Source organism: Amphiprion ocellaris, chromosome 13, assembly GCF_022539595.1.
Source record: "Amphiprion ocellaris isolate individual 3 ecotype Okinawa chromosome 13, ASM2253959v1, whole genome shotgun sequence".
NCBI lineage: Eukaryota > Metazoa > Chordata > Actinopteri > Pomacentridae > Amphiprion > Amphiprion ocellaris.
Genome location: NC_072778.1, coordinates 17,846,537 through 17,860,776, shown reverse-complemented (window position 1 = coordinate 17,860,776; position 14,240 = coordinate 17,846,537). Strand labels below are relative to the sequence as shown.

Sequence of the window (14,240 nt, the reverse complement as noted above, 5' to 3'; positions counted from 1 at the left end):
TAATTAATTGATAACTAATTAATTAATAGTCTATTAACCACAAGCAATACCATGGAGGACACATCATAACATACATTTCGAATTTTCTACATAACATTAAGGGCAATTTCTAAATGTCAAGCAAGCGTCACAAATACAGCTCAAAATGCTGGAGGCCAGTGATTCTTTTTTTTATGTTTTCCATCCTCATTTGTTTCCTTTTTCTCTGTCATTTACCCTCCCAACTATCTCCATGTCTCAGAGCACACACACTGCCACCGCCCCCTCCTGATGACTTCATGAACGACGACATAGACTCCTATCTAATCGCCATGGATACCAGTATTGCACCAGGTCCCTCGACTGCAGGTCCTTCCACACCTCCATTAGCTGATCCCACGTGTTCAAAACAGTCTGCTGTAGCTGCCCACAGGACAAGGACACACAGAGAGGAGGACGAAGAGGCAGAGGAAGATGAAACAGATGATTCAGACAGACCGCCTAACAAGAAGGTAGGATTTAGTAAGAATAAAGGTGACATGACTTCCACTTGGGCAGAAAAAGGACTTTTTTTTAAATAAAAAAGATGATAGAGACTTTAAAAAGTAGGTAACCAGATTATGTATGTTCCTTGCATATGTTCCCATGCTCCCATTTGTATATCAAGAAAGGAAAGTGTGACAGAAGAAGAGTTGTCGTTATGGACTTACAAGATAGTCTAAATACCACGACCATAAATAGGACATAAACAATAAACAGTTTTGTTATGCTTGTGTATAACAAGCCTAAAAGCCGTAAAGACTACAAAACTTCTCAAATATTTTTGTGCTGCATCCAGTGCCAAATATTTTTCATTCGTCACTGTTACTGTGAGCCATGGGGGCTCAGGAATTTAGCAATTGATCTCATAATAGGCGTGATAATTGTAAGATTATTTCATTTTTGTGACTGGAAAAAATAATTAAAATAGTCAATAAAAACATGGGAGAAGTGACTGCATATTTTTGTCTGCTGTCTCACTACTTCCCCACCTTTGGCTTCTACTTGTGTATGTCACTGGATGACACACACATTCCATCTCGGACTCATTTCCAGCATTTTTCAGCTGCAAGTACAGCTTTTTGAGGTTAGAATAAACTGTTATGGTATCTGGTGCAGCTCATGACAAATCTTAAACTGCTCAAACTAGACAAAGTGTCAGTTGTCTGTTATCTTGAGGGGTTTTGTCTCAAGTCACTGCTAAATCAGGGCAATGGCTGGACTACTTGTGTCTAACGTTGAAATGAAATATCGTCTTGTAATGTTTTTACCTCCCACAGTTCCGTTCCCTCTTCTTCGGATTGGTTCTTCCTCCATCTTCTCAGATCAGCACTCAGCCAGTGATGAGCCAGGAGGTGTTGGCCAGTGACAGTGAGGATGAAACTCAAGCAGAGTAACAGTGGACTGATGGGTGAGAGGAGAGAAATAGACTGACCTAACAGCACTGTTACACCATGACACCTGGATTACTTGAAACTGAAGACATGGACATCTTAGACTTATTTTCATCCTTATTTGCCACATGGAACATGCATGGTTAATACAGAGACATCATCAGTACAGACATGGTGCATTCCAAATTATCACTGGATTTCTAATATTCATGGTGGACTTGAAAGTCAGGAATAATGTGAAACACTTCTAGGTTATGTTTGTCCGATTTGTAATCAAGCTGCAGCGTTTAAAGTCCCAACAAATAAAACAAACAGATTTTTCAAAGTGTGTAAAAATCATTTATTATTTATTTACATATGAAAAGGTTCAAGTGTGACAAAGATTCAGGATGATGGATCCTTGAACATCAGCCAATTTGAAACGTGCCTCAATGGAAAGGGCAATGGCACAGGATCTGAAAATTGGACTAGATTTGAATCATCAAAAGTAAGATTCAGCATAAGAAGCAGAATGTCTAAGAGTCTGTGAGCCGGTCTTTCCAGGACGAGCAACATCTTTGCTACTTTTCTCTTTTTGCACTTGAAAACTTTTCCCCCTCGTCTGCGGTTTCCTCCTTTCTCGCTCCTTCTCCTTCCCCAGCTCTTTCTCTCTCTTCTTTTTCAACTTCTCCTCCTCTTTCTCCCTTCTTTCTTGCTCCCTACGCCTCCTCCTCCTCTCCTTGGAACTCAGTTTCTCCTCCACCGGTTCCTCAACTATTTTCCCGGTCCCTGTGCCATCACTGAAGTCTTGTATCAATATTTTCGGCACTTGCATTTTTGGTATCCCCTTTGCTGTGGTGTTTTTGTGCTGCTCCCCTCTCAATCTGCCGAAGAGACCAAAACGCTTTGGGGGATCTGCATGTTGCTCTTCTTTTACCTCTGCAGAAAGTTTCACATCAGGAGCAGTTTGCTTTGGGTTTGCACCTCCAGGATGTGATTTTGATTCTTCCGACTGATTGGGGACAACTCGTGATTGGCTACTTTTCTGCGGGCTGGTGAAGAGATCTTCAGAGAGCCTACGCGTCAACCTGGAGCCACGTGAGCTGGATGACTTGCGGACACAGAAGTCAGCAGAAGATTGGCTGCTGCGACGCCCAGAGGTTTGTACCAGAAGCTCAGACTGCTCCTTCACAGAGTGACAGTCTTTGTCTTGGACTTCTGTGTTGTTGTCAGTAATTGGAGCATTTGTTGGCTCAGTGGAAATGAAGACCTCGTCCTCTCTTGCTGTGTTTTCTTGGCCATTTTCTGTGCTTTCTTCTTCCTTCACAGGGGCCACAGTGACCTGGTGTGTTGGTTGTTGGGGTGCTTGGGTCTCAGAGTCACCTACTTGTAATGAACTCTCACCATCAGGCTCAGTGATTGGGTTCACTGCTTCATTGTCTTCCTTTTCTGCAAGTATTACAGACTCTATAGTCTCCTCATTCATCTGAGGTTCTGTGGGCGTTTCCTCTGTATTTGTTTCATTACAGATACATGCGTCACTGTCAACCCATGCGTCTGAGTGTGCAGTCAAAATAACTTCTTGTTCTCCTTGCGTAGGCTCACATGCTGTTGCTTCATTTGACTCCTCTAATGAGTCTTTTACAACTTCAGCTTCAGCCTCTATTTCAGCAGATAAACCTTCTTTTTGTTGGATGCATTCAGGTGAATTCAGTATCAATGTTTCTTCTTCTTCTGTCTTAGTCTCTGTCTCTGAATCTATGTGTTGGTCTGATTCTCCTTGTATTGTTTGAGGTTCGTCTGGCATGGCTGCATTTTCTTCTGTCTTTTCTTGGGTCTGTGCCAGTATGTCAGTTTCTGTTGTTTGGGTGTGGGATTCTTGTGTCTTTTGTGTTTCTACTAATGCCTGACTGCTGTGGTATTTTTCTTTAATTGTTACCTTTCTTTTTTCTGTGGTCACATCTTCTTGCTCCTCCTGTGTTTTTGTGTCTGTTGCCAGATCTTGGAGTTCAACAGCTTCAACACCTCTGAGTGAGTCCAGACTTGTCTCAGTTCTTGTGTCTAAGACTTCTGTAACTGTGTTCATCTGCATATGCTGCATATTTTCAGTTTCTGTGCTCTCCTCTGGTGCTACGTCAGCTTGTGTCATTTGCTCTTTACATGAATCTACACTTACTTGTATTTCTACCTCGATGTTTGCATCTACTTCAGCATCTCTTGGTACCTCAGTGTGGTTGACATCCACAGCAGCTGTATGTTTATTTTCTGCCACATGTTTATTTTCTGCAGCTTCATGTGTGTCTTTAATCTCAGTTTCCTGGTTCGTGCTTTTGTGACTTTGCTCTTCCGGGACTTGTGATTTGCTCACAGCATCCATCGTTTCTTCCTCTTCACATTGAGATGTACGTTCTGTCGGCTGGAGAATATTTCCAACAGTGTGATCTTCAGCAGGACACAGATTTGTTTCTTCTGTCTGTTCTGAAAACATTTTGCTTTCTTCTGTCTTTTTAAACTGGCTGTCCTCCATTTCAGTGAGTCTTTTTTCCACCTCTTCATTCTCTTCTTGTGTTATTACAGTTTTGTCTTCATGCTCCGTTAGTATGTTTTGGACTCTGTCGATCTTTTCAGATTCCTGTAAAAGTTCCTCCTGTTCAGTTTGTCCTGGTGGTTTGGACTCACTCTGTGCTTTGTGTCCTTCTGAAACAAGCTTTTCCTCCTGTTCACGCTGAGATGCTTGTTCTGTTGGCTGGAAAATATTTTCAACAGTCTGATCTTTGGCTGGACACGGATTTCTTTCTTCTTTCTGTTCTGAAAGCATTTTGCTCTCCTGTGTCTCTTTGAATCGTCTGTCTTCATTTTCAGTGCCTCTTGTTTCCACTTTTTCAGTCTCTTCTGTTACTACTATTACAGTTTCTACTTCAGGCTCCCTTGTGATGCTTTGTTCTGTTAGTTTTGACTCACTCTGTGCTTTGTTTCCCTCTGAAAATGCATCTTCCTCCTCCTGGACTCCCTGTACCTTCTTAAAATCTAAATCAGGCAAACTTTTCCAGTCCTCCGTTCCTCCCATTGAAAGATGTCTCACAATTTTATTACCACCATCCGATTTGCCTGCATTGACTTTCCCCCCTTTTCTCCACTTCTTGTGAAGAAGTGAAGGAGACAATGACAGAGTGGAGGCTGAACGAGCAAGAGGGACAGATAGGTTTCCCTTTTCTCTCTTTTTCCTGTCCTGTTCTTCTTTGTTCTCTCGAGCTCTCAACCATGCCATCCGGTATCCGTGACAACGACCTCTGGGGTCAAAGGTAGATGAGGGTCTGTCTTTCCTCCACTTTTCTAACTCCTTCTCCGTCCGCTTCTCCAGATCTTTGACTGACAGTGGCACCGAACACACCTGAAACAGAGAAGAAAAACAAGTTTTTGTTTTACTGTAACAACAATTTACAAAATTCATGGTGACTAATAGAAGAGAAAACTTAGATGTTCTGCCAGTGCTGGCAGCTTCATTGTATACTAGCATAGATACTGCAAGTGTTACGGTATCAAAAGATATTCCTTCAGTATTAATAAATCCTTTGGAATGTTATGTTATCTTCGGCTACCATTTTGATGATGATGGTAGTGAGTGTTGTCTAAGATGTTGGTCAAAAGTCTCCACAGGTGTTTAGTTGAGCTGGTATAAGGTTAGTGAAGAAGTAATAACGTGATGTACATTATTATTTTTGTCATCAAACCATTTAGTGACCCCTTGTGCACTGTCATCCTACAAGAGACTGCTCCCATCAGGACTAAAATGTTTTATTTTAGCACAGCAGTGATAATGGAGAATAATTAATTTGATGTGTTGCTTCATCCAAAGCACAGAGTGAACCTGAAATGTCTCCAGTCTGTAGAGAGGCAGCTACATTTATTATTTCTTCACTCATTTATTCAAGCTTTGATAGAGAGGTTCTTTAACTTCTTCAGACCCTGCATACTCATATGAGGACATTACATTTTTGCCGTTCTACACCATGATACTTCTTTTGTAAGAATGTTGACCCATTATCCTCATCCGGGGGCCCTGCCTGCACCATCTAGTGGTCTCATAATGAAATTACGCTAATTTGGGAAAAGACAAGATGGTCGGAGTACCAGCAAAAGTTTTCTACCCCAGCTCCCGACAGAAATATGGACAAGGTAAAAATCCTACTTGAATTTTATGATTGAAAGTAGTATATTTATGCACAATAACGTCTGTAGCTTCACTTGACATGCTTATTTGATAAATTTGAGTAATATTAGCAAGCTACAATGTCTGTAAACATGACGTACTTCTTTGAGGACATCAGGTCTAGCTTCACTGCAAAATAATAATAATAATAATAATAATAATAAATAATAATAAATTTTATTTATAAAGCGCTTTTCCAAAAACGTAAAATCTGCCAAGAACATTTATTTTCTTCATTTTCAGTCAAAATTTTTAGTCAAAATGTCTAATTTCTAGTCAAAATATGTCTTATTACACCTAAAATAAGACTCATCCTCCAAAAAGTAACTTGTTTTTAGACAGTTATCACTTGTTTCAAGCTAATTTTCACTAGAAGTATAATAATCTGCCAGTGGAGCAAGTTTTTACTTCCTATAACAAGGAAATAAATGCATTTTTATGCATTTTTTGTGCATTTTTATCATTACAGGGAGAATGTCCCTTTCGAGAGCTGAACGATTGCTGAATGCAATCGCAGTCGACTCTGAGATTGAAGATTTGTCAGATGGTGAAGAGAATGACCCTGCTGTGGGTGACATTGTTCCATGTGAAGCAACTGTGGAGCAACCTGATGATTCTGATTCCGATTCAGATTATCAGCCTGATGCTGCTCGTATAAGTGAAGATACTGACAGCGATACGAGTGAGCCACAACATAAATGACAGCATCTTGAGAATGATGGTGAGACATGACCTAGTTCCCATGTTTTTACTCAGTAGCACTTTATTTCGTTCAAAATGTTGAGTATGTTGCAAATAAAATGTATTATATTTTTATTATTAGAACCTGACCAGGATGTGCAAGGACGCAGGGCAGGACCAAGAAATGGAAATAGAGAGTACTGGAAGTCTGCTCCATTCAACCCCATCTTAGCCCCATTTCAGGGAGCTGATGAACAACAATATGAGATAGCAGATTTGTCGCCGGTGCAGTACATGGAGCAGTACATTGACTTTGCACTTTTCCATGCAAAACCTTTCACAGAGGCCAGTAGGAGTACTTGAATGAATGAATTCTCTATGACATGTTCATTACTACATTCAAAAACTGCACTTTTTCATGCAAAAGCTGCACTTTTATCTGCACTTTTTTGTTTGTTGACAGTTTAAAATAAACTTTTGTACTTTGTTAACCAATGGTGTCTTCATTGTGTCATACAGAAAGTCTGGACAGAAAGCAGTGTAAATGTACATACTGCGAAACACAGGTGTAAATAATAACATTGATTGAATGGTTGTATTGGTCATACAGTAAGATAGACCCAGTGCCCTCATATGAGGACATTGGTTTTTGAGATAACCACTCATTGTAGAAAGCTGAAATTTCATTTTTAGGCTAATTAGGTCCCTCTGATCCCAAATAGCAAGGAAAAAATGTATATGCAAAGACAGACCCATTGTCCTCATATGAGGGCATTGGTTTTGACATAGTTCAAGAGCACATAGAAAGCTAAAATTTAATTTCAACTAAAATTAGGTCCTACTAATCCCAAATAGTAAGGAGACGTAAAAAATGCACATCAAACAAAAACTCGGGTCTCAGGAGGTTAAATCTCAGCTTTATTTTTGGCAACTATCTCTTTACTGTCTGTCTTTTTAGAAACTTTAATTTACTCTCTCAGTTGCAGTAAAACTGATGGGTGTTTGTCTTGAACTAACTGATGGCTAGTGATTTCAGACTGTCACAGTGGCAGCCTTCCATAACATCAGCCCTGTTTATCAGTCTTACCTCTGCTATGAAGGTGTCGTCTTCCTCTTGGACCTCCTCCCTGACGCCCCTCAGCTTCTCCAGTGTCTCCATCTGCCCCTGACACAGCTTCCTCTGTTCGGCCCGACCCAGCACCCGACGCACCAGCACCACCGCCACCTGGAGCAGCACCCGCACTCCTGAAACAGCAGAGGGGAGGAGGGTTCGGGGTGGAGGAGGAAGGAGAGATAGGAAGATGTTTCAGTGTATCAAGTAGAATTAATGTGCCGTGTCTGCTCTAACATACTGTGCACTACATGGTCAAAAGTATAAAGTTTATAAGTAGACACAACTTCCAACAACCTCTGGATCCACATGGGGTAGTGGAGGTCCGGTCACAATCTTCCACATTAAACTCTACAAACAGTTTTGCTTTGTACTAGACTTTGTGTCCTAGGTTTTGCCACAATTTTTAAAGCACATTATTGTCTTAAATACCATTATGTGCTCTGTGCTTTCCTAATTGGAACTAAAGGGTTGCAGAACATTAGCCTTTGGACCTGTCATGTAATGTAAACTGCAAATACAACATCAACCTGTTTATGTCTTGTAAATTGCACTGTAAATGACAAACTGTTGATTTATTCATCTATTGAAGGGCATGTATTGTTAAACATAAGATGGTAATATGACATGTGAAGCAAACAAGCAACATGATCTCATGGTGATCAGGTCATAAAAATTTCTTTAGTCCTCCTGTCCAACACAATTATGCTGTATGTAATATTGTCATATCTTCAGTTTTGAGGAAATATGCGACTAGCATACAAAGAAAAAGTCCTACCATAGCAGAAGAAGAGGTCCCAGACCCGGAGAAGTGTGTTGAATGGCAGGTGACGCGTGAACAGACACATCAGCCAGTCGGTTGCAAACATGAGGGGCTCCACTCCGTGGTGCTGCAGATGTTTGTGTGCAGCTGGACACGTCTTTTTCAGAACCCAGGTCAGCATAGCAGCATCAAACAGGACTCCCTCCTGCACAACACACCACTGCAGGCTCAGACAGACAGCCACTCTGCATACAGTGTCATTCACATGATTTATCATGGCTTTGGTGAATCTCTCACTGTTTGCTAAGCTGGCTCCAAGTTTACTAAAATCTGCCTTGAGTGTCAATTTACTGAGGCAGGACAGTGTCAGCTACATGTGTAGGAATGTGCATGTGCTTACCAGCAGAGGGCTATAATATCCAGGCAGGTACTGCTCACTGATCTGAACCAGGCACCAGAAGGCCTCCTGCCAGGGTTACATAAGGTAAACATGATGTGCCATGATGGTTCAGTACATTTATCCACATGTGTATATATATATATACATTTATCCACATGTGTATATATATATATATATATATATATATATATATATATATATATATATATATATATATATATATATATATATATATATATATATATATATACACATGTGGATAAATGTATATATATATATACATTTATCCACATGTGTATATATGTATATATATATATATATATATATATATATATATATATATATACACTATGCAACAGGAGGCAAAAAACGATTTAAACAAGCAGATTGAAATCAAGATGATTTAGATTCAGTGTTTTATTTTATTACTCCACTGACTATACATAAATGTAATACTTTTGCAGCTACTTTATGGGACAGAAGATTAAACAGTGTCATTGGTCACTACCTCAGCAGGCATGTTCATGAGCAACACTGCAGCCACCGGCCCCTGAGCCTGGCAGTAACCCTCCTCTGGTTGGTACTGAGTGTAAGCTTTCAACACCCGGAACAAACCACGCTGCCTGCACACACAAACACACCACAATTATTAGTCACGGAAATCTGAAGTGTTAGTCTTGTGATGATGTTTCGATGAAGAATCGTGTTTGATTAAACATTAATTTACTATAAATCTGAGCAAATATGTTGAAGTCAGCATCATAAATCAAAGAAACAAGTAATGATAAGATGTAGTGGAACCAGCAAAGGTAAACTGAAGACTAGGGAAACTGAGTGCTCTGCAGCTGTCAGCTTGTCATTGGAAACAAATAGAAAAAGCCTTGCCTACCCGTGTCCATCCTTTGAAAGAAACATCTCATGGAAAGGAAACTGTCGGTCCAGGTCTCTCTCGATCACATCCACCCAACTCTGTAGGCCTGGCAGTGAGTCCAGAGACTAACACAGACAAAAAACATACTGTAAGACAACTGTAGCGAACCGTAGACTATAGTTGTTAGGTTTTATTAAGTAGCAAAACAGTGCTGTGATAGCACAACTTACTTATCAACAATCAGAATTGATTTAGTCTATAAAAAAACTGAAAAAAGTGATGACAGACCCACAGCCTGAGATATTGTGACAGATTGATGCTGACATAATTCCATTATAAATAACATCAACCGGTCATTCATTTTCAACACTGTGCCAATCAATCAGTTGAAAAGTATTTGGTTTAGCATCTAACACTGCACCTTTTGCAACAAGGCTACTGATTATATTTTAGAAAGCCACAGTTAAGTGTTCTTGCCGTGTAGAGTGTTTGATTTTGTTTCATCTTGTCAGTGGCTCCACACAGCATAGGCCAGCACTTCGCTCTGAGCGACGCTGGGATTCCTTTCTGACACTGTACTTTGACCTGAGGGGGGCAGATAGGCAGGATCAGCTCATAGAGTCATGAACAAATGATTACAGCCATGTGTTTCTCTATTTCTATTGTCATTATGAATGCTAACAGACATTTTTAACAGCGGAAAGTGTCATAATAGAAAAAACAGCGGCGTTTCTGTTCACATTAACAATGGATCTGCTCAGATGTCCCAGTAAACCATTACAGTGTGACAATGTTAATACCCTGAAATAAATAGAATTCAACCATTTTCAGTTGTATTATCCAATGTGACTTTCCTGCAGTAACCTATCAAAATGTTCATCACATAAAAGGCCTATGATACTTTATTTAGTCTGATTACTGTTACAATTTCAGAGGCTTTAAGACGGAACACACCTTACTGCTCTTCCTCAACAAGATGCGATCCCATTGTCCAATGATGTTTATCCACTTGGCCTCCCTCTGCCTGACCAGTTCAGGGGACGGACCCACACTCCTGACACAACACAGCACACGAAACACCAGGTGAGCACTTTAAACATTAAGACAGCCACATTTAATTACAAAATGAGAGCTTTTTATGGAAACAATATTAACGCCAGATAAAATGTTTCAAGTCATTTCATTGGAGGCCTTTAAGTCAGCGTGCAGTGTTGCTGCATGCACTTTTGTGTGTTGTCATGATGAAACACAGCGCTCTGAAAAACAACACAGGAAACAGGAAAACCACACGTTAGCAGCCTGAAGTCTCCATAGCAACAAGTCAGGATGTTATCAATGGGGGAGAGTGTGAAGATGACAGGTAGCAGTTTGTTCAGCCAGGCTGATCATGAATCGGTTCTGATTTATTTGCTTTCCACTGCCAGCATTGTTGTTTCAGTGTTTGTTAAACGTAATGTAAAGATGTAGTCACCTGATTCAGAGAAAGTTTGCCAATCATATCTGACTGTGAAATTGCTCAGTATTTTTCATGAACGCTACCTCAGTGGCAGTTTACACGCTTTCTTTTACATATTTACAAAGTTTAACTGCCTGCTTGTATCGTTTCCACCCTGAGGAGGCCCAGTGTGGTTGAAAATGGCATTTTAAGTAATGTTTCTGTCTAAATAAATCATTCAGAAAATCATCTCTAGCTGCTCTGCCTCAGAGTATCTGAAGAACAGGTTCTTAAGTGTGGTCATCCGTTTTGTATTTTGCTTTTTGAAGTGTTTCAGAAATGGTATTGCTTCAAATTGACCCTCATTCATGCAGCATAAAGCCACCTGTATTCTCATTTAACTGGATCTGATATATTTAATTGATCCATTCCAACTGTACATTTTGAACTATGGTTTCTGTACAAACTCTGCAGACTTTCCTTCAATCCTGATCAGTGGCATATTACTCTTGTTGAACTACTGTTGCTCTACATGTAGACTGTGCACTTTGGTGTGGCAGCTTTACCATTAAAACCTGTTAACTAATTGTTTTTGATTGCATGTTGTTGATCAGAATTATTAGATGTTGTGTGTTTCATGCAAAGTTGTGTCGGTCTTGGATGCAGTTGCTGTTAATTAAAATACTCGAGATAAGTGGTGTCTTCACAACTTTCTGGTCTCGCAACAACAAAATTATTGTTTTGAAGCACGACACACTACACACCCATCTGAGAAACTTTCAGTTCCCATGGACTCTGCCCATTGGATGGTTTTTCACTTCTCACGCTTTAAATCATCTCTTCAGGCAGCGACAGAAACAACTGGATAAAGATTAATAATGCAACAGTGAAGCATAAAAAACCCAAACTATTTACATCGTAACACAAAGTAATAATATTAAATCATTAGATTAGAGTGGTGGGAACATATGTACAAGTTTATTATTTGATTTCTTATTATATAGTTGAATTCCCTGGACCATAAAATCAGCTGGTGATTTTGTAAAGCAATGCTATCGGCAAAAAAAAAAACCACCAAAATTGCATCATTTATTAGAAGCAGAAACAGAAAGAGTCATCACATTTTCAGCTTTCTGTCAGTTTGCGAACATATCATCTGTGGCATGCAGTTCTGTTGTGAAAATTCACCGAATCTAAGCGTAAAATCATGACATTTAATCAAAATCATTTTATTCTACATTTTGCATTGAAAGGTTTGCCAAAAATAAAACATTGGCTCTAATAACTAGATCTTCCATCCATCCATTATCTACACACCGCTTAATCCTCTGTAGGGGGTGCCTGGAGTTTATCCCGGCTAATTTAGGGTGAAGGCAGGAGACACCCTGGACATGTGACCAGTCTATCACAGGGTTGCATTAGAGACAAACAAACACTCTCACAATCACACCTGCGGACAGTTTAGAGCTACCAGTTAACCTCAGCATGTTTTTGGACTGTGGAAGGAAGCCGGAGCAGGCCGAGAAAACCCATGCATGTACAGAGAGAACAGAAAAGATCCCAGGCCCAGGGATCTTCTAGCTGCAAGGCAACAGCGCTAACCACTGACCTACCGTTCAGCCCTAACCTGCACTCTTTCTAATTCTTCAATCATCTTTTTAAAAAAAATTTCTAACTTTAACCTTCAGTCTTATTCTTTAATTTTTAAACTGCCTAGTTCCTTTGTTTGATATGAGTCCTAATGTAGCTAATTATTCATTTAATTTATCATAATTTTTACTCTTTATTTTAATTGACTACTCTGACTTGTCTCCTGTGTCTTGCTTGATTGTCTGTGTTGCACGTTTTGACTGTCAAAGCACTCTGTGAACGCTGTTCTTAAGGGTGCTATACAAATAAAGTTATTATTATTATAACCAGATCTTGTGGAAGAAAAAAATTAAAAATAAAAATTTTGCACAACAGTCTTGAAACTTTTATGACAAACTGCAGGCTGTGTTCGCACAGTATGAAAACAAAATAAAAATATCAGCATTAAATATCTCTAGTGCGTAGAAGTATAAGTAACATTGGTAAAATGTTGTGCATGTTGATTTCAGGTTGTCCCAGTTTTTGGATATCAAATCAAAGTATTTAACCTTTTTAAAAATTATTTATAGTAATATAACTCATCAAATGCAGAGTAGACATATTTTTAAATTTTGTCCACTTCTAGTAATGGTTGAGCTGTTTCTATTGAGCTGCAGGACTCAAAAAAAAAAAAAAAAGCCCACACTGACAGGAACAAACAAGACAAACAAACAAAAAACACAACACCAAAAACTGCTTGTGGATGAGAAGCTTCCCAGTCAAATTAATTTAAATACCAACACCAAACTTCTTTTTTTTTTTTTTTTTTACCAACTCTGAATGAACTCTTGTCTTTTTTGGTAAATTATTTGTTTGTTTTGGGCCAATATTTTAAGGCATATATTGTTAAAAATCCATATGATTTCTGAGCTTGCTGATGTCCACCACCTCCCCAGCACAGATTAGCCTTATCATCTCTTTAAATGAAACTGTCAACATGAAAAGAGAATGGAAACACAGATACAGTTCACCGTGTTCTCGTGAGTATTGCCACACTCACTGCAAATACAGTGACAGATGTGGAGGTGCTCACCCAGCTGTGGATCCATTGGCCAGAATGAAGCCAAACCGGTCCGTCTCCGGTTCCAGACTGACCTCTGACCCTGCATCTGATCCAGAACTGTCCTCCTCACTGAAGTTCTTCTGCGATGGACTCAACATCTTGCTGAGAGAATGGAGGAGGCGCTCATCATCCAGTACAATTATACGAGGCCGATGTGGCTGTCTGTCACAGATGTGTAAAACATCAAATATCAAAGACATCCAATGACACCTGAACCCCACACAATATTTCTGCTGTACTTCATTTCAAAAGAACACCTTTCAACACCTGTGGCTCAGTTTAAAGCACTAGTGTGAAGTCAGCTTCCTCTAATTCAACCGTAAACAAACCCACGGTTGTTTAAGTGGTCAAAATACTTAAAATGCAATTACCTTTTTACATTTCCGTCACATTTGATCAGTTGGTTGGTGAAGTGCAAGATCATCCAGTGCTAGAGGAGGAAGACGAACTTCCTCTCTCTCTCTCTCTCTCTCTCTCTCACTTCTTCACACCCTCTTTTCTCTCTCTGCCTTCATCTCTCACCGTTAGAAATACATGATGCCATCACAGTTAAACTTCCCTCTGACCAGCTATGTGGACTTTAGTAGCTGTAAGCTTCATTATTCATGGAATGAAGTCTTATTTTTAGCTCTTATGGAAGTGATACCAAATTGCACAAATGTTTGTGATTCATGAAACATGTGTGA

The 14,240-nt window shown here is 39.6% G+C and overlaps 2 protein-coding genes across 2 annotated transcripts in view; one reads left to right on the top strand and one right to left on the bottom strand.

Moving 5' to 3' along the window:
• The window catches only part of rad9a (RAD9 checkpoint clamp component A), a 6,424-nt gene extending 4,687 nt beyond the window's left edge, over positions 1 to 1,737 (top strand). The window contains exons 11-12 of the mRNA XM_023282213.3: positions 242 to 491; positions 1,299 to 1,737. Of these exons, the coding sequence (XP_023137981.2) occupies positions 242 to 491; positions 1,299 to 1,415 (367 nt within the window). The 3' untranslated portion in view covers positions 1,416 to 1,737. The remainder of the gene's footprint in view (positions 1 to 241; positions 492 to 1,298) is intronic.
• On the bottom strand, positions 1,729 to 14,233 carry tbc1d10c (TBC1 domain family, member 10C). The gene is made up of 10 exons (XM_023282179.3): positions 13,926 to 14,233; positions 13,525 to 13,716; positions 10,382 to 10,481; positions 9,905 to 10,012; positions 9,446 to 9,552; positions 9,065 to 9,179; positions 8,557 to 8,622; positions 8,172 to 8,361; positions 7,370 to 7,527; positions 1,729 to 4,782 (listed from the first exon to the last, which is right to left on the bottom strand). Exons 1-10 carry the CDS (start codon positions 13,976 to 13,978, stop codon positions 1,894 to 1,896), a joined length of 3,978 nt encoding a protein of 1,325 aa, XP_023137947.3. The 5' UTR covers positions 13,979 to 14,233; the 3' UTR covers positions 1,729 to 1,893.
• Between the last annotated feature and the right edge of the window lie 7 nt (positions 14,234 to 14,240).